The 25,920-nt window shown below is 37.7% G+C and overlaps 1 protein-coding gene across 1 annotated transcript in view; it reads left to right on the top strand.

The window, feature by feature from the left end:
- The first annotated feature begins 365 nt into the window (after positions 1 to 365).
- The window catches only part of LOC132102751 (zinc finger protein 236-like), a 52,208-nt gene continuing 26,653 nt past the window's right edge, over positions 366 to 25,920 (top strand). Inside the window, exons 1-10 of the mRNA XM_059507389.1 lie at positions 366 to 505; positions 8,094 to 8,221; positions 9,124 to 9,288; positions 9,471 to 9,649; positions 14,371 to 14,498; positions 14,606 to 14,778; positions 18,338 to 18,463; positions 18,757 to 18,927; positions 22,311 to 22,512; positions 24,306 to 24,578. Of these exons, the coding sequence (XP_059363372.1) occupies positions 454 to 505; positions 8,094 to 8,221; positions 9,124 to 9,288; positions 9,471 to 9,649; positions 14,371 to 14,498; positions 14,606 to 14,778; positions 18,338 to 18,463; positions 18,757 to 18,927; positions 22,311 to 22,512; positions 24,306 to 24,578 (1,597 nt within the window). The 5' untranslated portion in view covers positions 366 to 453. The remainder of the gene's footprint in view (positions 506 to 8,093; positions 8,222 to 9,123; positions 9,289 to 9,470; positions 9,650 to 14,370; positions 14,499 to 14,605; positions 14,779 to 18,337; positions 18,464 to 18,756; positions 18,928 to 22,310; positions 22,513 to 24,305; positions 24,579 to 25,920) is intronic.

The following is a 25,920-nucleotide window of genomic DNA, read 5'->3' as shown; positions in this document are numbered from 1 at the left end:
TAATTTTTTTTAGAAAAATCCCAATTTAAGAAATAATAAATATTGGTATCCCTTAAAATAACGACAAATAAATGTCTAACAGTGTGTGTGTCGAATCAAATGTAAAGCAGGTGTACTTTAAAGCAGGTGTTTTAACGTCTAAAATGTAATTAAAATGTATTAAATCAAATATAGCCCATTTGTGCAGTACATTCACTTTATTTTTTTGTTCATAAAATGCAGATATGTTACATGTATTGCTATTGTGAATATATAAATGTGATTCTTGTCCGATGGTGAACGCAGACGCCAGCAGTGCTCAGAGTTTCAGAGACTTGAGTATCAGTGAATGTCCTGTAGATGTCGCGTCCTCCAGTGTGAGATGTAGCGCTGCTGCTGTCTCGGCTCACTCAAATCGGTCGCCATTTTGAAATCCAAATCGCTCACATTACACCCGCTCTGTAAACTGGAACTATGCCGCGGGGCCGGCCGCGAAAACAAAGGATTAAAGATGACAACGAAATCGGTAAAGTCAACCGCAGTCACACAAATAAAAACTTCACACCATAAACTATTTGCTTACGTGCATAGTGCATGACGAAAAGGCAACAGAAGGTTAGAGAAAATAATTTGAAGCGTGTGTATATAGTCCCCGGATATAGTATTGCGGGTGTGTGAGCGCGTGTGTGTCTTTAGTGTTTTGTGATTGCGGCGGAATGATATTAATAACACGGTCGTGTGCTGGAGAATGCGTCGCTGGAGCAGTTCAATTCAGATTGTACTCGACTAACGTTACATTAGCTCAGCTGATAGGTTTAATTAAAATACATTTTGGGCTGCTTGGCATCGTTGCTAATGTTAGCTAATGCTTCCGTACATTTGCAAGGAGGGGGTAGAACTTGTCGGGCAGTTATGTAAAATGTGATTATAGCCTATTTTGGGGGATTTATTTACCGATACAGTGATGCTACGTTATACTATTTACACCGTGTTTTAAATCGGTCTGGTTTTCGCTATTGATTAGTTCTTCTGGTTTTAAGTTACTAGCTGCCAAACATCCAAAACGTCACTAAAAAGACTAAGACCAGTGCAATCCATCTCGGTGGTCGGCCAAAACTGGTTTAATTGTTTACTCTTGTTGTGAATTCACGGTACCATGGTACTTTTATGTTAGTCTGTAACAGTCATTGGTTTAGGAAACCGTCCTGCTCTCATTTTTAGAAGCTGCTATTAAAGTTTATATAATAAAACGTGATTTTCACAGCCTGACTCTAAAAAGTTTACAAAACATTTTATAAAATGAATTGAAAGGTGTATATACATACATACATGCATACTAAAGCTGCAGAAGCTCTGTTGACAGTTATTTTCTCTGGATTAAAATAATTTACTCCGAATTAGCAAAGAAGTAGAATGTGCAAACTTTCATGGATGCTTGAAGGCAGCTTGCAGAGCTAAAATTGTAAAACTTTGAACAGGATGATTGGGGTAAATTGTGCTTATTTTATCTTCTGGGAAACAAGTAAATGTCTTCTGAAAGCCATTAATAAATATATAGCCTAACTGATATCTAAAATTAATAAAACATACTGGGGATGGGTATTTTTGTCTGTTTCCCATAGATGAAAAGAACATCTACAAGGAATCAAATTTATTCTATATCATTTACAGTAATATCCATTGCTGTTTGAGCTGAAGCTGACAAGTGAAAGAGTATTTGGTAAACTGAATGCATTTGCTAGCAACAAATGCATCATATTAGATTAAGCAGATACACACAACATGAATGTACTGTACTATTACGACGTGTATGATGTGAATGCACTTGATTGTGGTAGTCAGAATGTATAATTTCGCACTTGGTTCAATTGATTAGTCCAAACCAGAGTTCGATTGCTCCACCTACACTGACCAAAATTAATATCTTGGTATTTTGGGGCTAAATGGTAGAATACAATATATCTGTATTTGCTATAAAGTGGACTAAACATTTATTTGCAAGTCAAAGCCACATAAAATGTCACTATAATTTTAATTTTAAACATTATATGATCGAAATAAAATGGAAAGAGGTTTATCTCCCCGTTTAAAAATATACAGCACAATATATAAACATACACACACACACACACACAAAAAAGCTATATTAAAACTAGATCTCTGGCAATGTGCAACAATAATAAAGGCCATAGGACTAATAAATAGAGTACAATTGCAGTTTTTTCCTCATGCATAAAATAAACAGCTCTGATGTGCAAATAACAATAATGTAAACAGTACAGTAGAAAACTTAAGAACTTTGTCAGAGGAAGTATGTTATTTTTGCAGTAGACGGTTCTCCACTGAACAAAGTGTTTTCTCCTATGTAGCCCTATGTAGTGTTTGTGCAAGGAAAACACTTCTTTGACAGTTGGTCAATGCTAGAAAGAGAATTTCATGTTCCTTTCACCATTTGAGAGGAACCGTGTGAATCTCTACAGTAACTGACTGCGAGTAGTTCAATTTCAGTTGCCTCTCTCCGTGTCAGTGCATTGCTGGTTGTGGTTGCCGAACTCTGCTTTAAGAAACTTGACTACTACTTAGTTCTTGGTTGCATTATTGCTACTTATTCTGCAGGCAAAGGCAAAGCTAGGTTAGTTTGACAGCTGCCCTGATCACCTAGCAGATAATCCACTTCTAAGACAGATTGGTTTTCCAATGCATTTATCTTTTCACTTGGGATGTATTTGTTTCAGAACTTTGGATCCATAAGTGAGGCCATGTCTGACAGGTCTCTAGTGACAGGGTCAGCATACTTGCCATTAAGGTAATCAACAATGCAGGTTTTGATGGATTTGAACAGTTCGCTATCACCCTGTTCATGTGCCAGGAGACTTGTGTTGAAAAGGTGCAACACAGGCTTGTCATATGAGATGGTATCTCTGACAGAGCTTTTGTGAGGGGTTTCAGGCTACATTTACATGACAACGATGTAGTCAAAAATGTTTCCCTTGCGTTTTTAAAAAGTTTCAGCTATACACGTCAGCATTTTCAAAACGATTCGCATTTACACATATCCCCAAAAATACTGTATTCCCCTATTTTCCGGACTATAAGTCACACTTTTTTTCATAGTTTGGCTGGTCCTGCGACTTATAGTCAGGTGTGACTTATTTATCAAAATTAATTTGACATGAACTTAGAGAAATGAACCAAGAGAAAACATTACCGTCTACAGCCGCGAGAGGGCGCTCTATGCTGCTCTAGTGTTGTCAAAAGTCCCGGTACTTCGGTACCAAGTCGGTACTAAAAAAATTTAAATGTGACGGTACCAGGTTTCTTTAAGTACCAGTAGTACCGAGTCCCGTTCAAACCCGGTTCAGCGCTATGATTTCCGCGAAGCAGAAAATGAGGACGGAATCTCAAAATCCAGTCATGAAAATGAAACTTACATTTTAATATGGACAGTCATAGAATTTGTCAAAGTTAGCATAAATTAATCAAATCAAATATCCATATGGACCAGTATCTGTAAATGTTAAGCCGCAAATGTTGCTTGAAATATGAATCCGTGTTCTGCGCGTCTCTGTGTGAATTAATGAATGGCAGAGACGTGCGGGTTTGTTTACTACATAGACTGAAGCGCATGACGCTTGCATTAATTTCAGCATCTGAGCTTCAGAGTTCTCTCTCCATCAAGCGATCTTTTCAGTTTCTCACACATGCAAAAGAGAGAGAGAGCGAGAGTCTTACCACGCTGAATCGACACGCTATATGTAAACTATTCTTTATTGTCTTTTCCTGTAATGGAGTTCATTTAGAATTATTCATATTCATTTTTGAACTAGTAGAAGACATACCGGTTTCTGCGGTAGTGAGCGGTGCTAATGCGCAAATGGCAATTTCATTGGCTGGCGCTGATTTAGTACCGTCCCTGTTTTGATTTCAGCAAATCAGTTTGACCGAACGCAGACAACGTGATTAATATTCATGAACCCAGCAGCTCATCAATTCATAGTGCATTGGATATACATTAGTATGATAGTAGAATTAGTAGTAGTATTATCTTTTAATAATAATTAATATGAATAATAATTAATATGATCTATTACTATTTTTTTTACAGAAACCATCAATGACCAAAAATATCTTAAGCATCAGTTAAAATGACAAATATGCATTCATTAGGCCTAAAAGTTAATTTTAACATAAAGGCATTGTGCTAGAAATATTACTATTATTTAGTAAAATGTATGTGATACTGCTACTACTGTTGAAAAAATTTATAAAACTTTATTTTTTAAAGAAATAAATCACAATATTTCTTACATGTTTTAATTTTAATAGAAAATCCCCTTTATTTACCAGAAATAAAATGTTTAAATTTCATATATTAAAAGACAAATTAAATTAAATTTTTTAGTGCTAAAAAGTTTTTTTTTTAATTAGCACATTTTTGTGTTTTGCTTTGGTACCGAAATTGGTACCGAGAACCGTGGATTTTCACTGGTATCAGTACCGAATACTGAAATTTTGGTACCGTGACAACACTATGCTGCTCTGTGCTCCTGTAGTCTACACTGAAGACATAGAGCACCCTCTCGCGGCTCTAGACGGTAATGTTTTCTCTTGGTTCTTGGTTCTAAATAAATGTGACTTATAGTCCAGTGCGACTTATATATGTTTTTTTCCTCATCATGACGTATTTTTGGACTGATGCGACTTATACTCAGGTGCTACTTATAGTCCGAAAAATATGGTACATATGTCAGTCGAGTAGTTGGCGCTGTTACCTTGTTAGTTAACAATACTTTTATGGAAATGATGAATATATATGTGCATCTCCGCTGTTTGTTTTAATATTGGTGAAAGTAAATCCTCATTTTTCTGAATAAGCGTTAGCAAACTCTTAAGCAGCAACTGCATACCTATATTTATTTATTTATTTATGTATATTTTAATCTGTGTTGTATTCTTTAACAATTGCACTGTCCATCGAGTGGACCCGACTCACATTTCACTGCTGGATATATATGCACTATATAATGTATGTGACGAATAAAAAAAAATCTAGAACAGTAGCGTGTACTCCGCCATTGTTGTGTATGTCTGTTCGCACTTGCCTTTAAAATCGACATGTCTACATACCTACATTTTCAAAGATTCCCATTTGGGTGTTTACACAGAAACAATAACAATGGTGTTTTCAAAAACTTGCACTTTGAAACCCGTTTTCAAAAATATGGGTTTTCAGTCCCCAAAACGCTGTTGTCGTGTAAACAAACAGGCATAAACAACACATAAAAGGTTTTCAGTTTTTGTCTGAAACGTTGTCGTTTTTAGATCCTTAGAGGTGTCTGGATTCCTTCTATGTCTTGCTTAGTAGGAACAAGATGTCTAGACATTTGTCAGCAGACATGACTTTTGTGAGTGCTCCCTCCTGCTCCTGGAAGTGCTCAGTGATTTGCTGTCATGATCGCCAGTGCACGGCTGACGAGTTGGTGAGCCGGCAAACCTAGCTGAATCTGGACTTCATCCAACTGTCTTCTTTCATTTATAAGAGAATCTGCTGACAACTTTCTTGTAGAGAGGAATGCCCCAGGTGATGCTCTGACTGTCATAATAATGACCAGAATCAATTTTATCAGCCAGTGTTCTTACAGTGTGCATTAAAGGATTTTGACTCTGTTTTATAGTAGCTTCTAGTACTACATCACATTTATTAAACAAATAAGACATACATTGGAATAATAATCCAAATTGTCTTGTCGTTAGACCAAAACCCCATTTTCAAAAAAAAAATTGGGACATTTTGTCAAAGGTGTAAAGTACTTGAGGAAATTAATTGCTGTACTTGAATATCTTTTTGGATATTCTATACTTTTACTGAGTATCAAAGATATTAGCCATTAATGATTTTTTAATTTTACTTAACATTATTTTATTTATTATAGAGCCATTATAGAGAAGAGACATTTTTTAAGGATATTGTTTTTGTTTGTTTGTTTTGCAATTTTTTCAGTTTTATTTTGAGATTTATATGGGTTTGTTCTCTAACAGCATGTGGTATTATATAATACACTGTACTATAATATATTAATATACTATTGATGACAGTAGACATCTATGTGATCAGCCTTCTTCAACAAACTTATCGCTCAAGTCTAATTATTAGTATTGCCTCACCATGGCAAACATGTTCGAAATATCTGTAATGTCTTCAAGGAGTAACGTTATTTAAAACTTCACCGCATGTTTCACCAAGTCCAATGTGGGCAACTTTCTGTTGGGCTAATGACTGTCAGATAGGGTTGCACAATTTATCAAATTTCTAATCGCGATCACAACTATGGATGCTACAATTATGGAATCATTCAAAGTGGCAATTAATCATTCAAAGTACGCTTATGTTATTTTGTGTGCTTAAGATGCGTTTTTTGCTTTTTTTTCTGAGAGAAGCCCATAGTGAACTTATCTGTGCTATTCAGAGTGTGTAACTCCTTTGTTGATGTTGTGTATATTGAACTTAAAGAAGGAATTCACAACTCTTTACAATATTGTTTTTCACAGTCATTCCACTGTGTGTGTGTGTGAAAGGCATACTTTCCTAACACTGACCAATCAGACCTCAAGGTAGCACACAAAATGCAGTCATAATGCCGCCATAAATGATAACTGAAGTTATTTAAATTAAGTCACACAGTCAAGTACATAAGTACATGCTATATGTGGGTCTGAAACTTAGACACTTTATCAATGAAATAACATTATTCACTGATATTAAGAAGAACTAAGCTGTTAGCAGGTTAAACAAGTTTTCTTGGATCATGTCTTTCACATCAAATCCTCCAGATTTGATTGATCTGAGAAACATTTTCCCTGCAAATATTTCCACAGTTATTAACTATTTGTGTCTCCTATTTCTGTCAAATGCCAATCGTTTGTGAAAAAATGAAATGAAAAGTGATGACTGGGTCATTAAATTTAGATCTGCTCCTATCGCATCATATTTCTTTTTATGCGTTTTACAGCTTTGCACATTTATAACCAATCACACACGATTCCGATGAGTTACATTGGCCAATCAGAGGCATTCAGATGAGTCATCACTGAAAGGTGGGAGTTTTGTTTAGCGCACACTTGTTTACTGAACTTTTAGCCTTACCCTGGAGAATAAATCATGTGAACACAGACCACAGACCGTCGTGCTGGACGAAGTGGACAATCAACTGCAAACTGAAACAAAAGACTACAATTTAAAAGTTACTTTAAAAAAATCGGTTGAATCCTGTGAATTAGCAGCCATTCATTGCTCATTGGTTTTGTGTCCACCCACGCTGTTTTTTACCTATGTGAACATGCCATGTCTTTGACCTTTGCTTTTTGCCGTTTTCAAAGTTAAAATATTTTTTATGTGTCCAGAGACAACTTCATTTATAAAAAAAAATAATAATAATAAAATATGAATGTGTCTTGTGTCTTAACTAAGATTTAAAACTTAAAGTTTATTCATTCAGCAGACTAAAAGCCCGTTCACATCAATAACGATTACTATAAAGATAAGGATATAAGCGTCCACACCAGTGAATGATATCGTCAGTTTATTTGAGCGTACGTGCGTCTGCCGCTTTAAATTCTCGAGCTCGTTACAGCAGGATGGATTCTGATTGGCTGTCAATATTTTTATGGTTCATCAGATGGAAAAAATAGCCCGAACTTTGTCACTTATTACTCCAATACAATGATTTTATTTTTTTATTTTCTGCCTGGAATAATGGATAATGGTTTCACATTGTGGAGAAAAGTTAGTATAACCACTGTAAAGAATCTTTTTGAAAATGAGGAGGTGTCCTCTATTGAACAGTTGAGGTCTAAATTTAAATTACCCCAAAATAATAATTCTTCAGGTATTTACAATTTAGGAGCTTTGTGCAAAAGCATGAGATCACAGCCAGACTCGTGTGACACAGTCATAAATAGTGGAAAAATATAGTTGTTCCTGTCTGTTTTCAGATCTAAAATGCACTATGTCTGCACAACAACTGATACTTGGAGAGAATTCTTTGTTACCTTACTCTAATCTCTGAATATATCAATCAAGGTTTTTTTTGTTTGTTTTGTTTTTTGCCCTGCAGATGGAGGTCAGGAAGCAAGTTCAGAAAACCAGAAGCATGTGGAAAACAAATGTAATATTTGCTCCCAGAATTTTCCAAGTGAGAGTCAACTTCAGAGACACCTACGAGACCATGAGGTCAATGATAAGGCAAGAGACACAATATCAACTCACATAATACCTGATCTGTATTGATAAGTGAATTTCATATGAAATAGGCTGTCATTTAACACATGCTTATATTAAGATGTAATGTATAAATTATAATAGACTTACATGAAATACTTAATTAAAAGCCTCATAGCCAACATATAATCATGTGAAGTAAGATCAGTAGTCATAAGCATGCTGTGAACAATTAAAAATGTAAATCATCGTTGCTAAAAGCCTACTGCACTTACTGTTAACAGTGCATCAGTGCATTATATTCTTATTTACACTTGCTCCATCTCTGAAACAATTTTACTGTTCAGTTAACCTCACCTAGGCCTTGCTATACCCCACGGGTCTCCAGAATCGGTCCTGGAGGGCCGCTATCCTAAAGAGTTCAGCTCCGACCCTAATCAAACACACCTGAAACAGCTAATCAAGGTCTTACTAGGTATTACTTGAAACCTCCAGGCAGGTGTGTTGAGGCAACCCACACCAGCACTCCGGGACAGATTTTGGAGACCCCTGCTACATCAAAACATGCTTCAACCCCTTTCATCTAGCCACTTATATAAATACCACTAGTTCTGCATACATATTTTTTCCTTCTGAAATTTCAGTTGGGAATATTACTGTACTGTTTCACAGTGAAAACATTTTCATGCACATCAGAAAGACAATTGATACATGACAGCTGTTCATGTTTACATACACATACATTTTACATACATATGACTCCCTTTTCAGCCTTATAAACACATGCTTTTCAGTGAGCAAGCAGCTTTCTCCCCACATCTCTGTTACTATAATTATTATTTTTTTCCTGTTTTGGTAGTAAGAGTAAATGTTCTCGTCAAGAACTGCTTATTACATAACTGTTCCTTATTTCTTCCTGGATGCAGCCATATCGGTGTGACCAGTGTCCTATGTCCTTTAATGTGGAATACAATCTTGGCCTTCATAAATCCACTCACACCACCAGTGATCCCAAATGCCAAGTGTGCAATAAGAAGTTCTCAAGAGTGGCCAGTCTGAAGGCTCATGTCATGATACACGAAAAAGAAGAGGTCAGACAATTTTCTATAAATCCTCCGGACATTTATTCTTTGAACGAATTAGTAATTGAATCTTTGATATATGTATCTCAACTTAAATACAAATTAAGTTTGATCCTGGACATCAGAAGGAGAATACTCATGTCTTTCACTCTTTGCATTATTTCTAGCAGTAATATGCTTTGTGTTGTCAGAACTTCCTGTGCTCTGAGTGTGGAGATGAATTTATTCTTCAGAGTCAGCTTTCTTTGCATCTTGAGGAACATAGGCAAGAACTCAGTGGAACAAAGTCACACACTTGCAAGACCTGCAGCAAAGAGTTCTCAACACAAAACCAGCTGAAAGAACATTTGAAAAGTCATTCTAAAATCAGGTGTGATTATATGGTGATTACTGTTGAATCAATGCTGTTTTCTTGCATATGCATTTTTTTTTTCTTCAAAAGGAGATGTTTAGTCGAATGTTAACAAATGACTTCTGCGTGCCACCACAGTTTAGATAGTCAAATTTGGTCACTATAAGAGACAACCAAAAGAGCCAGGTTATCATTTATCAGAAATTATTTTTGTGTCCCATAAAGGATGGAAAGTCATACAAATTTGGAACAACATGGGGGTGAGCAAATGAGAAAACATGATAGCATGGATTTCATTTTTGCACAAACTAAACTCTTCAGGCACAGCAAATAATTTGTGCAATTGAGTGAACTTCTTTTTAAATAAGTTCATTCTAATATGAAAATAAGCTGCAAAAATTATTTTGAATCTCAATATGTCAAGAATAAATCAACCCTGACTAAAGTTTATTCTTACAACATCCCGTTAAAAACATATCATACATTTGCTAGCTTTGTAAATGGTTACACAGAAAAACTTGACATCATGCCAGAAATTATTGAGAATCACACACTGCTAGACTTTCAAGACTTAACGAACATAAACTCAGGCAGGAACATGTCCTTCATTGATCAGAAGTGCACAAAAACACAATATACAATCTAAAATCGGCTCAGAATATTAAATGTAGAATATCAAAGGGATACTCCACCCCAAAATGAAAATGTTTTTATTAATCACTTACCCCCATGTCGTTTCAAACCCATAAAAGCTTCGTTCATCATCGGAACACAATTGAAGATATTTTGGATGAAAACCAAGAGGCTTGTGACTGTCCCATGGATTGCCAAGTAAAATACACTGTCAAGGTCCAGGAAAGTATGAAAGAGATCGTCAGAATAGTCCATCTGTCATCAGTGGTTCAACTGTAACGTTATGAAGCGACAAGAATCCTTTTTGTATGCGAAGAAAACAAACATTATGACTTTATTCAACAATCAGTCTCCACTGTGTCTCTCCACATCAATGTAGCAACATTTTGGAGAATATGAGCTGAACGCAGGCAGTGTACGCTCTTCTGTGTGTTCTTGTGTCGCGGCTGACACCGAATAGCGTATGCAGTTTGCGTTCAGTGGATATTCTCTAAAATGATGCTACGGTGATGTGGAGAAAAACCGAGGAGACAAATTGCTGAATAAAGTCATTATTTTTGTTTTCTTTGTGAACATAAAATAATTCTTGTCAGTTCATAACGTTACAGTTGAACCACTGATGGCAGATTTACTATTCTGGCGATGTCTTTCATACTTTTCTGGACCTTGACAGTGTATTTTACTTGGCAGTTAATGGGATAGTCACAAGCCTCCCGGTTTTCATCCAGAATATGTTAAATTGTGTTCCGATGATGAACAAAGCTTTTACGGGTTTGGAACGACATGGGGGTAATTTTTTTTCTTTGTTTGTTTTTTTTAATTTGTTTTTTGGGTAGAGTAACCCTTTAATGTTGAATAACCTTTAAGGTAGTCTCAAGCTAAAAAAAATTTTAGTCTGTGCCCAAGAAGCACAATGGTATTTTCTGTGAAAATTGTCAATTGAGACTGGCTCTGACTTACGGAAAGTATTGACTCCTCCCAGTGTTGGGAAAGTTCACTTTCTACATGAACTAGTTCAAAGTTCAATTCACAAATTTTAAAATGAACTAGTTCAGTTCATAGTTCAAACTACAAAATTTTGAACTAAAGTTCACAGTTCCAAAAATGAACTAGTTCATAGTTCTTTTTTTCCATACGTTGCTGCGAGCTATTATTTTTCAAAATTATTGCCACAGCCCATATAGAATCACAGACAGCAATTATTTTATCAGTTTTAACAATGAAGCTATGCGTCAGATTTCATCTTCATATCCAATTTTGAATCCTTATCCAACCAGGGTTTACATTAGCATTGAGGGGACAGCATTTCCCCATTGTTGCTTTAATGCTTTGTCTCCCATTCTCACCGACCTTGTCATAAACATCATACAATTCTTTTAAATGATCATACGCCTTCTTGCTACATGCTGATGTCGTTTGTTGTTTTTTTTTTGATGACGTGTCACGCAGGCGGCGGACGGCGGCGCGACACTGGTGGCTGGTGTTGCCAGATTGGGTGTTTTTCCGCTACATATTAAGATCCGTTTACGGTGTGTTTTAGCCGGGTTTTCGCCTGGAAGGCTCTATAGAAATCTCCCTATTGAACGAAGTTTACCTGAGAGAGCGTGCCGTTCACAGACACCAGAATGAACGAGTTCACAGTAACGTTCATCAGGCATTAATACAGCACGTTCAGTTCACGTTCGCCCAAAATATGAACGAGTTCATGAACTATCGTTCAATGAACGCGTTCAGGCACAACACTGACTCCTCCAAACTGCAAGTAGGTGCAAAAATATGGGCAAAAATCATGATGTGTATTCCAGTAAGAAAAAATTTAAGTCTTATAATTCAAATTATGCTATATCCTAAATACACGTAAATCTTTTTAAGTGAAACTGAGATAGCAATATACAACTCATGTTGCCAACAAAAGCCCAAAATCAGAAGTATTGCTCTGTGTGAATTTTCACAATTCTGAGCGAAACACAAATGCATTGCAGATACCTGATATTTAGATTTTATTATTAAGATATTGAGATCTGTGATTCCAACTCCTGCCCTGTGAAGTGTTATGACTGGACATCACATCAGCGAAATCAGATAGTTGTGTAGTGTTAAAAGACAACAATTCAAGTCCTTTAGCATGTGGGTGGCTCAATGTACAGGTGCTGGTCATATAATTAGAATATCATCAAAAAGTTTATTTCACTAATTCCATTCAAAAAGTGAAACTTGTATATTATATTCATTCATTACACACAGACTGATATATTTCAAATGTTTATTTCTTTTAATTTTGATGATTATAACTGACAACTAAGGAAAATCTCAAATTCAGTATCACAGAAAATTTGAATATAACTTAAGACCAATACAAAGAAAGGATTTTTAGAAATCTTGGCCAACTAAAAAGTATGAAAATGAAAAGTATGAGCATGTACAGCACTCAATACTTAGTTGGGGCTCATTTTGACTGTATTACTGCAGCAATGCGGCGTGGCATGGAGTCGATCAGTCTGTGGCACTGCTCAGGTGTTATGAGAGCCCAGGTTGCTCTGATAGTGGCCTTCAGCTCTTCTGCATTCTTGGGTCTGGCATATCGCCTTCCACTCACAATACCCCATAGATTTTCTGTTGGGTTAAGGTCAGGCGAGTTTTCTGGCCAATTAAGAACAGGGATTCCATGGTCCTTAAACCAGGTACTGGTAGCTTTGGCACTGTGTGCAGGTGCCAAGTCCTGTTGGAAAATGAAGTCTGCATCTCCATAAAGTTGGTCAGCAGCAGGAAACATGAAGTGCTCTAAAACTTCCTGTTATATGGCTGTGTTGACCTTAGACCTTAGAAAACACAGTGGACCAACACCAGCAGATGACATAGTACCCCAAACCATCACTGACTGTGGAAACTTTACACTGGACCTTAAGCAACGTGGATTGTGTGCCTCTCCTCTCTTCTTCCAGACTCTGGGACCCTGATATCCAAAGGAAGTGCAAAATTTACTTTCATTAAAGAACATATCTTTGGATCACTCAGCAGCAGTCCAGTCCTTTTTAAAGCGAGACACTTCTGACGCTGTCTGTTGTTCAAGAGCTTGACACAAGGAATGCACAGCTGAAACCCATGTCTTGCATACGTCTTTGTGTAGTGGTTCTTGAAGCACTGACTCCAGCTGCAATCCACTCTTTGTGAATCTCCCCACAATTTTTAATGGGTTTTGTTTCAGAATCCTCTCCAGGGTGTGGTTATCCCTATTGCTTGTACACTTTTTTTCTACCACATCTTTTCCTTCCCTTTGCATCTCTATAAATGTGCTTGGACACAGAGCTCTGTGAACAGCCAGCCTCTTTTGTAATGACCTTTGTGTCTTGCCCTCCTTGTGTACGGTGTCAATGGTCGTCTTTTGGACAACTGTCAAGTCAGCAGTCTTCCCTATGATTGTGTAGCCTACAGAACTAGACTGAGAGACCATTTAAAGGCTTTGCAGGTGTTTTGAGTTAATTAGCTGATTAGAGTGTGGCACCAGGTGTCTAATATTGAACCTTTTCACAGTATTATAATTTTCTGAGATACTGAATTTGGGATTTTCCTTAGTTGTCAGTTAAAAAACATCAAAATTAAAAGAAATAAACATTTCAAATATATCAGTCTGTGTGTAATGAATGAATATAATATACAAGTTTCACTTTTTGAATGGAATTAGTGAAATTAAATCAACTTTTTGATGACATTCTAATTATATGACCAGCACCTGTATAACGCATTTGGATGTAAATATAACACCCCTAGTCCTATTATTTAGATTTTGCAATGTTTGTAACTTAGTTGACTCTCTCACTAACCATTTTGTGGTTATGCTGTGTGGTTGCACCATAGAGACCATGTCTGTTTGAAATGTGACATATATATATATATATATATATATATATATATATATATATATATATATATATATATATAAAATACATAATATATAATATATGCGTTTATTTTTTTTTTCTTTATTTTTTTTCTATGAGCTAAATAATGAGATCAGTTTTGATTTATTTATTGTATGTAAATGTGGATATATTGTATTTAGTATTTGAGTTCAGCTTTGTTGCTCATACTCTTCAATTCATTTTAAGGCCTGTTTTAACAAGTTCAAGAAACTATAAGAACATTGATCGGAGAGGATTCAGGAACATTTGTCATCACTGTGGGAAGACATTTAAAAAACCCAGCCAGCTTGTTAGACATATTCGCATTCATACAGGTAAACCCAAATACACATTTTTTTATATTTCAAGAGACAACACTAATATTTATATTTTCATGAACCTGTGTTGTTGACTGTTTGACGGTGTATTTTGTGTGCTACAGGTGAGAGGCCATATAAATGCAGTCACTGTGGAAAGGCCTTCAATCAAAAGGTGGTGCTGCAGACACACATGGTGCGACACACAGGGGAGAAACCTCACATGTGCATGCATTGTCCTGCCTCTTTCTCCCAAAAAGGAAACCTTCATTCGCATGTTCAGCGAGTTCACTCTCAGGTAACACCCTCTGCATTACCTGTCACATGTTCATCTGATTGTTTTTGTAACACACAAATAATTGTGTGTGATAGAGAGTATTAATAATCATTTGTCATTCAAATTAACAATCAAATAATTGTTCATGTTAATGCCACAGAAAAAAAAATGGAGAACTCCAAATATCATGTCTTCATAGTAGTGCTGCAGTGATACTTGTATTCATAGGATGAAGGTCTTTCTACACACAACACAATAATACAAAATTATTACATTTGTATCTTGGCATGAGCAGAACTAAAATGCTAATAATAATAATAAACATTGGAGCAGCACAACATTGATAGCATTAGTAGTGACCCTAAAGGAGAGAAAAAAAATGGCTATTAGAACTTTTTTGTTGTAGTTGTCGTTATCTAATACCTTTGTTGTTAATTTCCTTTAGTTACCTGCTATGTTCTTCTGTAGTTCTGTCTTTCTATCACCATGATAAGTCCATTTGGAGCTGTAGTCCCACCCAGTTACAGTGCTGACTGAAAGCAGATTGCCACTCTAGGACGATGCACTCATACATATCATACTAACCAATAAACTTTAGCAATTGAATTATTTACAGAGATTAATCAATAGGTTTGCTAGTACTGGGTATAAGATTGGAGCAATCGGCTGTAAACAAAGTGACACTTCTGTTAAAGACACAATCGTATTAGAAGAGGAATAAACCACCCCTTTCAATCCGATCGGATCGAATCGTTTAAGGTGTTTACATGAAGGCTTTTCTGTCCAATTAGGCCGTCAGTCTGATTACAAACAGATTATTTGGTTACATGTAAACGTAGCCATTGATGTGTAAAGACACAAAACAATTGCTCTTTGCAAGACCTCAAGAGAGTTCTAACAGTTCGGACATTGCGTGAATCAGAGGTAAAAAAGGATATAAATAGTAGTTTTTGTCTGAATGAGAGTGCAGATACACTCTCTGACAGCAGGTGACACTTATGAAACAGCAGAAACACAGCATTTCCTTGGTTACCTGCGATAAAACACATTTATATAAACCTTCAAAACAATATTTAGGATTTTCTTCTAATATTTTGTGTATTGCGAGCAGTGAGCTTGCTCTGCCTGCTGCAGTAATTTCTCTCTGTGATCACCTTCAGCGTCTCTGGCTTTTATTAATGCCCATTTACAGACTTCATACTATTTTCCACACAAATAACATTTTGTAAAATGATGCTATGAAGTGTTGTGCAAGTACAAAACAGAGATCAGCTGAAATAAAACAAAACAGAGTGGGGTTTTAGTATACAGCTGGCTGGCAGGAGGCGCCACTGACCGGTCATGTGACCTGCCACTGTCCATAGGCAGGCAAAGACTATAGAATTCTTTAGTCTTAAAGGGACTTTGAGGTGGGTCAGCTGGCCTGCCACTCCATCTAGTTAGGCAACCACTGATTGAACTTAAGACAGATGTATTTGGAAGTTTTTTTTAATAAATGAATATATTTATTCGCAATCATGTCCTCCTATATGTTATGAATCCAGTCCTTGCCATTTCTCCCACTCACCACCAGAGGTATCCATCTATGTATCCTCCCGGACTCCATTTCCTACAATCCCCACTCTAGAAACTAATTACAGAAACACCTGTTTCCCATCAGTGGACTATAAAAGCTGCGCACAAACACACTCTCATTATGAAGTCTTGTTTTGCTTTTTTTGGATATTACTGAGCATTATTTCTGTGTTATCTTTGTCTTGTTCCTGCCAATGTTTTTGATCTTGGACTGTTTTCTTATGTTTTTTGAACATTTGATGCCTGCCCTGACCTTTGCCTGTTTTTGTGGATTACCCCTTTGTCTTGCCCTGAAAACTGTTCTTTGCTGGTGTTTGAAATGGCCTGTTTTGACTTAGCTGTTTAAATAAAGCCTGCATTTGGATCCTCAGCTCCATTGTAATGCTCGTCTGTAACAGAAGACTTTGCCACACACGGTCCCAGTGGCTATATTCAGTAATCCAGGCCAATTATGGACCCAGCAATCAGGTTAATTCACCTCCATCAGTGAACACGTTCCCTCGAGGACCTAATCCAGGACTTTCTAGACCTTTCCTGTCACTTTGATCTCCTGGACTATGCTCCCAATGTTTTTTTTTCTGTTATGGACTGAAGGAACTGCTAAAGTCAAAACTCATTTGAGATGGTCCTCGAGGGCCACTCTGTAAATCTTTTGATTATGCACTTTTGTTTAATTCTCATTGACTGTGGGAGAAACGGTGGGGGGCAACACTGTCAAGCTCCAGCGCCTGCCGAGCTTGGCTCATCTCAAATTTTTAGTCTGGTTATCTCTTCACATCACGGACTCCAGAGACTCATCTCATCATGAAATGGCTGCCACTCCAGAGCATTGTCATGACATGGCTACCACGCAGGCGTTTTGGGTCTCTTTTATGAGTCCGGTCTTTGCCATTCTTCCTGCTCACCCCCGGAGGTCTCCATCTCCGCATCCTCCCTGACTGCACACAAACACACTATCATTGTGAAGTCTTGTTTTGCTTTTGCGGAAATTACTGAGCATTATTCCCGTGTTTTCAATCTTGCTCTTGCCTTGCTAGTGATTTTGATCTAGCACAGTTTTCTTGTGTTTTTTGATTTTTGATTCATTTGCTGTAGTTTATATGTTGTGATCCCAACTGGTCGGTTATTGCTGCTTGCACTGGTGGCTCAATCAGCCACCCACAAGTTGCACTCCAACTTTCATGTGTTATGAGTTCCAACCCATTTTTAGTGTCCAAATTGAACAGATTAACAAGTCTTTGAATTAAAGTCAAAGTGAACTCAGTTGAAATAATTTCTCTGTTTCCCTTTGTTTTTCTCAGTATTTTCAACATCTAATGCTGGGCAAACAGAACAGAAACTAGCGCAACTTGTCTAACACATTTTTGATAGAAAAAAAGGCTATTATAAATAAGTGCAATATACAACTGAAAAAGAACCCAAGTTCTTATACATGACAATTCACACCATATGAAACATATCTAACCTAATTTTGTCTTAATTAGAATGTGAAAAATCTTATTGTAAATGTATTATTCAAGATTAAATTGCCAGAGAAAACAGTGTTAGTATTAGATTTCATGCTTCCTGTTGGGAAGCACCCAGTGGCACCCAGTTCTTTTTAAAGGAAAAAGTCAGAAGAGCGAGAAAAGAGCAAAAAAGGACTTAGGACTTCGTCTCAGGAAGAATCTAAGAGACTATCCCCCCTTCCCCCTTTTTTTCAAACCAGTAACCAGTTTCATCCCTATTTATTAGAAATCTAGTTAAATGCTGTGATCACCTGTCCACAACATTATGAGAATGTGAAAATAATCCATAACTGGTGCCTGTTGTGTTCCCAAATGGAATATAAAACTGTGGTGGGTTGCAGAGTCTAGGTAATTATTGGAAGATAGTTTTGCAATAATTACGGTGTTGGCTCATTTTAAATTGTCAAAATAATACTGTTGAATAGCTTGAAAACATTCTGAATATCACCACATTTCTGGAGTAGGTGCTTTCGTTAATGAAAAATCTCTGTTTTTAGGCAACTGATGTTCCACTCTTCCCATGTATGGACTGTAGCTGTGTCTATAAAAAGCTTGGCAGCCTCAATGCTCACATCAGCAAAATGCACATATCAGTAATGGAAGTTGAGGAGCCAGCAACACAGGTGATTTCAGTCTGTTCAGTCTGTCTGAGATAAACTCACCTTATAGCTCTCGTGCAGTGAAGGGGATACTCCACCCAAAAATGAAAATGTTTAGTAAATGATGAGTGCATTTGTATTTTGGGGGTGGAATATTATTATATCCCTTTCAGAAATTATATGTGTGAAGCTTTGCTTAACTGTGCTTAACCTTGATCCAGAGGAATGCAAAGATGTTAACCCAGGGTTAAACATAGTGTAAAAAGCCTTTTGTTCACAGTAATGCTTACATAAGCAGTTTACCTGTGTGTTTTCAGAAAGGAAATGCAAGGATTGATCAGGGTGCAGTGGGGTCAGAAGGGGCCGAGGGTGTAACAGATGTGATCCAACAGCTGCTGGAGCTGTCTGACCATGTGACGGCAGACGGTGCACAAGCACCTGCCCCTGGGCAGGCCATAGGCACAGCCATCAACCAGGACATCCTACAGGTAACCAAGATCTATTTCAGTGAAAGAGTAAAAGTAGCATGAAACCTACTTGAGGGCATTTTAAATTACTAGATAAAGCCACTACCTGGTTGAACCAGGTGCAAGATGTTGTTTGATGTCATTAGATTCCATGTGTTCCTGTACTCTGCACAATACATGCCAGACATTCACATCACATTGACTGCGCCAGATTTTTTACTCTCATTTTATGTGACGGATCTTGTTTTGGATGACAGTAGCTGCATTTCCACTGTCGGGCCAGTGCGAGCCAGGGCTTAAAGCGGGCCGGGCGGGGCTCATAGCCTCGGACCAGTAGCACCGAGGACAGAATAGCGCAGGGTTTCCACAGTCAGGGCCTGAAGCTCCGCTGCGCGTCACTAAAACACGCCCTTTTTGCAACCCCATCATTTCACCAACAAAGAGAAGTTATCAGAAAACTAAGAAATAAGTCACTGGAACATGCGCGATCAGAAAACAAAGATGATAAAAGCGGCCGTTTGTTTGCATGCTTTGTTATATATTCAAATTAAAAAGCATCAATGTAGAATAAGTGATACATTGATCATATTGATTTAATTTATCAGGACTCAAAATTAATCACACATAAATACACTTATTTCTATTTTATTTATTTATTTTTAACGCTTATGAAAATAGCCTGCTTATTCAGTCGAGTCTGTTTCTGTTTATTTGTAGCCACAGTAGCCGTCACATTTAGAATGAATGATAATATCTCTATTTTTATAAAAGCTCCCGAACAAAAAACATTGTTATATTTTTTTATGATAGGCAACGTGAGCTAAACTCTCAAGACGAGGCTTGTGACAGATAATATAAGTTACTTAATAAATACACAATTGTGCTAGAGAATAAGAAGCTGACGTCTGATTTATCCAAGCGGTCATATTTACCATGTTTACTATGGTAACGTTAATGTTTAGCATGCATAGTCTTTTACATCGCTTATAAATATTTCTGCCTTGTTTAGTGATTATAATCCAAACCGGATCAAGTTATTTCAAACACTCGCTGCTGACTAAGAGTGAGTTTTGAGCTCAACTTATTTTAAAAAGTCTTTAATACCGGTGTTAAAGCTGTTATCTCTCTGAAATGATCCGCAGTGCTGAGCTCTCCAGACGCGGAGGAACTCCGCCTTTGTTCATAACCCCTCCTCTAGCCCCAGCTGGCCCGCTTTGGCCCAAGGTTTTCGTCGGGCCAAAAAACCCTGGCCGTTGGCCCTGAGGAAGCCCCGGCGAGGTACGATCAAGCCCCGGAAGTGACAGTGGAAACGCGACTGGCCCTGGCACGCACTAGCACGCCCGGTTTAAGCTCAACAGTGGAAACACGGCTAGTGTGAACTTAGTAAATCTGGCATGTCTTTTCTGTGATTCCTGGCTCAGATCATGCACCTGTACAATACATTCTACTGAAATCACTGACTACATGGAAAATTTGGCCCTGTTTTCATATCTTCCTACTCATATTTAATCAAAATACAACCCGAATTCCGGAAAAGTTGGGACGTTTTTTAAATTTTAATAAAATGAAAACTAAAAGACTTTCAAATCACATGAGCCAATATTTTATTCACAATAGAACATAGATAACATAGCAAATGTTTAAACTGAGAAAGTTTACAATTTTATGCACAAAATGAGCTCATTTCAATTTTGATTTCTGCTACAGGTCTCAAAATAGTTGGGACGGGGCATGTTTACCATGGTGTAGCATCTCCTTTTCTTTTCAAAACAGTTTGAAGACGTCTGGGCATTGAGGATATTTGAGGAGTTGCTGGAGTTTTGCTGTTGGAATTTGGTCCCATTCTTGCCAGAGTTTGTGGTCGTCTTTGACGTATTTTTCGTTTAATGATGCGCCAAATGTTCTCTATAGGTGAAAGATCTGGACTGCAGGCAGGCCAGGTTAGCACCCGGACTCTTCTACGACGAAGCCATGCTGTTGTTATAGCTGCAGTATGTGGTTTTGCATTGTCCTGCTGAAATAAACAAGGCCTTCCCTGAAATAGACGTTATTTGGAGGGAAGCATATGTTGCTCTAAAACCTTTATATACCTTTCAGCATTCACAGAGCTTTCCAAAACATGCAAGCTGCCCATACCGTATGCACTTATGCACCCCCATACCATCAGAGATGCTGGCTTTTGAACTGAACGCTGATAACATGCTGGAAGGTCTCCCTCCTCTTTAGCCCGGAGGACACGACGTCCGTGATTTCCAACAAGAATGTCAAATTTGGACTCGTCTGACCATAAAACACTATTCCACTTTGAAATAGTCCATTTTAAATGAGCCTTGGCCCACAGGACACGACGGCGCTTCTGGACCATGTTCACATATGGCTTCCTTTTTGCATGATAGAGCTTTAGTTGGCATCTGCTGATGGCACGGCGGATTGTGTTTACCGACAGTGGTTTCTGAAAGTATTCCTGGGCCCATTTAGTAATGTCATTGACACAATTATGCCGATGAGTGATGCAGTGTCGTCTGAGAGCCCGAAGACCACGTGCATCCAATAAAGGTCTCCGGCCTTGTCCCTTACGCAGAGAGATTTCTCCAGTTTCTCTGAATCTTTTGATGATGTTATGCACTGTAGATTATGAGATTTGCAAAGCCTTTGCAATTTGACGTTGAGGAACATTGTTTTTAAAGTTTTCCACAATTTTTTTACGCAGTCTTTCACAGATTGGAGAGCCTCTGCCCATCTTTACTTCTGAGAGACTCTGCTTCTCTAAGACAAAGCTTTTATAGCTAATCATGTTACAGACCTGATATCAATTAACTTAATTAATCACTAGATGTTCTCCCAACTGAATCTTTTCAAAACTGCTTGCTTTTTTAGCCATTTGTTGCCCCCGTGCCAACTTTTTTGAGACCTGTAGCAGGCATTAAATTTTAAATGAGCTAATTAAGTGGATAAAAGTGTAAAATTTCTCAGTTTAAACATTTGCTACGTTATCTATGTTCTATTGTGAATAAAATATTGGCTCATGTGATTTGAAATTCCTTTAGTTTTCATTTTATTAAAATTTAAAAAACGTCCCAACTTTTCCGGAATTCGGGTTGTATAATCTATAGTCGACTGCGGTTGGTTAAGCACCCTGTGTTCATCATTTTTGGAGCACTGTTTTTACAGTTCAGTAGTTTAAATGCCATCAGCTTGGGTTTGTTTATAATTACAGGCATTTAATTTATCAAAAGGGTTAATAATTTATAATTAAATGAAGGCTAAAATCATGGTAGAAAATATTTTTCATATAAAATCCTGTTCAATTTGTAAGTGCACCTCAGGAAACAGTATACAAAAAATTTAAATGCAGTAAATGACCCCTTTAACATTTGCTCTAATAGAATTTGATGTTTCCACAGCAAGCTCTGGAGAACAGTGGACTGACTGAGATTCCAGTTCAGCCTGAAGCTCAGAGCAGCTCAGAAAAGCTTCAGCCAGACACAGCTGCCCCTTCTGCCACTTCAACAAATGAAGGACCAGTCCCCTCAAAAATACTTATCACTGACACCGTTGTAAAAAAGGAGAAAAGAAGCATCATCAAAAAGCCTCCACAGATGCTAGGTATTCTTCACAGGCCAGGAACACTGTTTAATTATCCTCTACTAAATGGATAAAATGAGTTGCCACAGCTTGATCTTAAAAGTTAAAATAGGATGGTTCCCATTTAGTCCAAAATTTGCTACAAAGTTTAGAGCAGGGGTTTTCAAACTGTGGGTCGCGACCCACTCGTGGGTCACGGAATGGAACAAGGTGGGTCGCACAAAGTCACTTGGCTGCAGCTAATTTTGCGTTTCAATGACACACAGACACTAACACAGTTCAGTCTAGGGCTGCACGAATGTGACGAGTGGGGCGGGGCCTAGTGCCATGGGAACAGAGCTAGGCCGGTGGAGTGATTGGGAAATGAGCAACACTCACCGGTCTCAAGAACCACGGAGGAGATCGGAAAGATACAAAAGAGGAGCGATGACAGTGAAGGACGAGAGAGGACCAGGCCTGGGTTTTATTTTGTGTTTGTTTTTTATTTGTGCACGGCAGTCATCCGAGAGGGGCTGTCGCGCTGTTTTGTGTTTATTTGGTTATTAAAACTTTGTTTGATTGTCCGCCGGTTCCCACCTCTTTCCACGAAGGAGTCATCGAGGCGGTGGGCTGGAGTGAGTTGGACCCCCCCCCCCCCGGCAACTCACTCCAGCCCACCACATCGAGCACCCTCGGCGGCAGACTCCTTCGCCCTGCTCGATGGCACTGCGGATTCACCCCAGCGGCGAAGGATCTTCGGCAGCGCGCCCCTCCTTCCTCCCTGGCTTCGGCACCAGTGTAAAACATTAAAATCTTCACAATCACAGGAAGAAGGAGGCGGGAACTGGGAACCCACTCATCACAACGATATAGCCCACCAACATTAATAATGAACTGCAATATCCTTAGTGTGATTTTCAAATTGCAATTAAGTCCGTGTGCGTTGCGTGTTTTGAAGGTCTCAGAGCAATGTCATTAAAAGGTTCAATCGGTCTTTTTTTACCTATTTCACAATTATTTTAATCTCCAAACTGTTTTAGATAGTTCTGCTTTGCTTCTTATGCTTTTCTAAAAAAGTGTTGGATTGTGCTCCGTTCTCGCCGACACACACGGAAGGATCATGAATGCAACAAAACACAGCAGCGCAGATCACACTTCACTGGAGTGAGCCTGCTTCACGTTTTTATGGACACTACATATTTTAACGCCAGTAAACAAAAATTAAAACTTGTAAATTTGTAGTGAAATTTTCAGTTGTACTCTAAAATAAAATGGTTATTTTTCTTAAATACTTAATTTCTGTCATAAAAATTTTAAGTAAGATTAGGTTTAAAGTAATTTCACTCGTTGTTTTTTTTTTTTTTTTAATATTTTGGTGGGTCGTGAAATATATTACACTTGTCTAGGTGGGTCGTGGAATGGAAAAGTTTGGGAACCACTGGTTTAGAGTGCACAAATAAAAAAATAAATTAAATTAAAAAAAAGTTTCAGTAGGATTTCAGTGAAATAAACATTCGGATTTTAGTTTTTTAAAAGAAAGTGTTTGTTTTATTTCTCATATGTTTTTAGATAACTGGTCTCAATCTCAGACAGTTTTTTGTTTTAAATAGTTACCTGTAACCTGTAAGAGTTACCAAAAAAAAGATTCAAATGCACAATTTAAATGTCTTAGAATTATTTAATTTGACTTACTTTGTTTTATGTTTATATTCTCTCTGATGAACAGACCTATACTGGAGGCAGTTTTCACTGATAATGTGGTCTCAGACTTTAGGATCCATCTCCATTAGTATTCACAGTCATATAGCAGATATGATATTTGTGTTTGTTTCTAGGCACCATCAGGCAGGAGAATGGTGTGAGGTGGCACGGCTGTCCATACTGCTCCAAAGAGTTCAAGAAGCCCAGCGATCTGGTCCGTCATATCCGTATTCACACTCATGAGAAACCCTACAAGTGCAAGCAGTGCTTCCGTGCCTTTGCAGTCAAGAGCACCCTGACTGCCCACATGAAGATCCACACAGGCATTAAAGCTTTCGAGTGTCAGTACTGCATGAAACGGTTCTCCACTTCTGGGAGCATGAAGGTCCATCAGCGTCTCCACACTGGTAAGAACATCACTCTTTTTGTTACGTGCACATACTTTGTCCAAGAGTTCCTAGATCAGGGGTGTCTACTCCTTCACTGTATTGCAGAGTGTAACTCCACTGCACTTAAGACTTGGGAGTGCGAACTCCTGAGGATGGGAGGACATAAGCCTAGTAATCCTGCAAATGGAACGGCACCGTACTTGATTACGTCAATCAGCTCGCCTTGGCTACTCTGGTTAACAATAAGATGAAATATGATATCAAAAACCACTGCCTCTTTTCATTTTCATTTAAACATATTATTAGCCACAAAAGTTTAGTTCAGGCAATGCGTACATATTTTGGTTAGCCTCACTGTATGTATACTTAACAAAAGTGTTAGTGTGTTAGTGTTCCTGTAGCTCAAGTGGTAGAGCATTGCGAGGTTGTGGGTTCGATTCCCCGGGAACACATGATGGGTAAAAATTGATAGCCTGAATGCACTGTAAGTCGCTTTGGATAAAAGCGTCTGCTAAATGCATAAATTTAATTTAATTTAACAAAACAAAATATAAAATCCAACCCTTTTTTCATTTTCATTTTAAAAATATAAGCGTAATAATATGTGGTTCAGGCGATATGTGCATATAAACTCTGATTATCTTCACTGTATGTATGTTTATAATAAAATATGACTCTTTTTGTTAAATGTCAGTTTAAATGATAAAATAATAGCCATTGTTATAAGAGTTTAAGAGGCTCATATAATAGGAAATAAAGACAAAAGCATACAATTCAGTCAAACATATGCTACAAAGTCAGCGCTCTACAGTACTATGGTAAAGTTAAATAAATATAAAAAGTTATGAAACATAACTTTGTGCTCAGCCAAAACGATATGACCTGGAGCAAAAAAAAGGATTCATGAGACCAAAGATTGCCTGTTAGATATAAAACAAATTATGTCTCATGTGTAACCACTACAGAGGAATCACAGTCAGAGGCAAATGTCAGAAAGACTAGCCGAGGTGAGGCCGCTCTCTGTGGGATACATGAGCACTGAGCGCCCAGTGATCACCTGGAGCTCACATTTCTGACGCAAAGTTTCAAATAGATGCTATCTTTATAAATAAACCATAGATTTGAGTTTTAAACAACTATATTCTCACCTGAAATCCATTTCATGCACAATGACAGTAATATTTTAAAAATTATAGTGGTTTTCTCCACATTTTGATAGTCTTGAAATGTCCAAAATTGCCATAATGCAATAGTAAGGTAATGGGGGAAAATAGCTTTACAAAGAAAAAAAGAAACATGATATCTAACACTTCCTCAACAGGTGCCAGATCAAGATGTGTAAACAAATGAAGGAGTAAAT

This window comes from Carassius carassius, chromosome 24 (genome assembly GCF_963082965.1).
Source record: "Carassius carassius chromosome 24, fCarCar2.1, whole genome shotgun sequence".
NCBI lineage: Eukaryota > Metazoa > Chordata > Actinopteri > Cypriniformes > Cyprinidae > Carassius > Carassius carassius.
The sequence above is the reverse complement of the archived record's forward strand: the minus strand, read 5'-3'. Positions and strand labels throughout refer to the sequence as shown.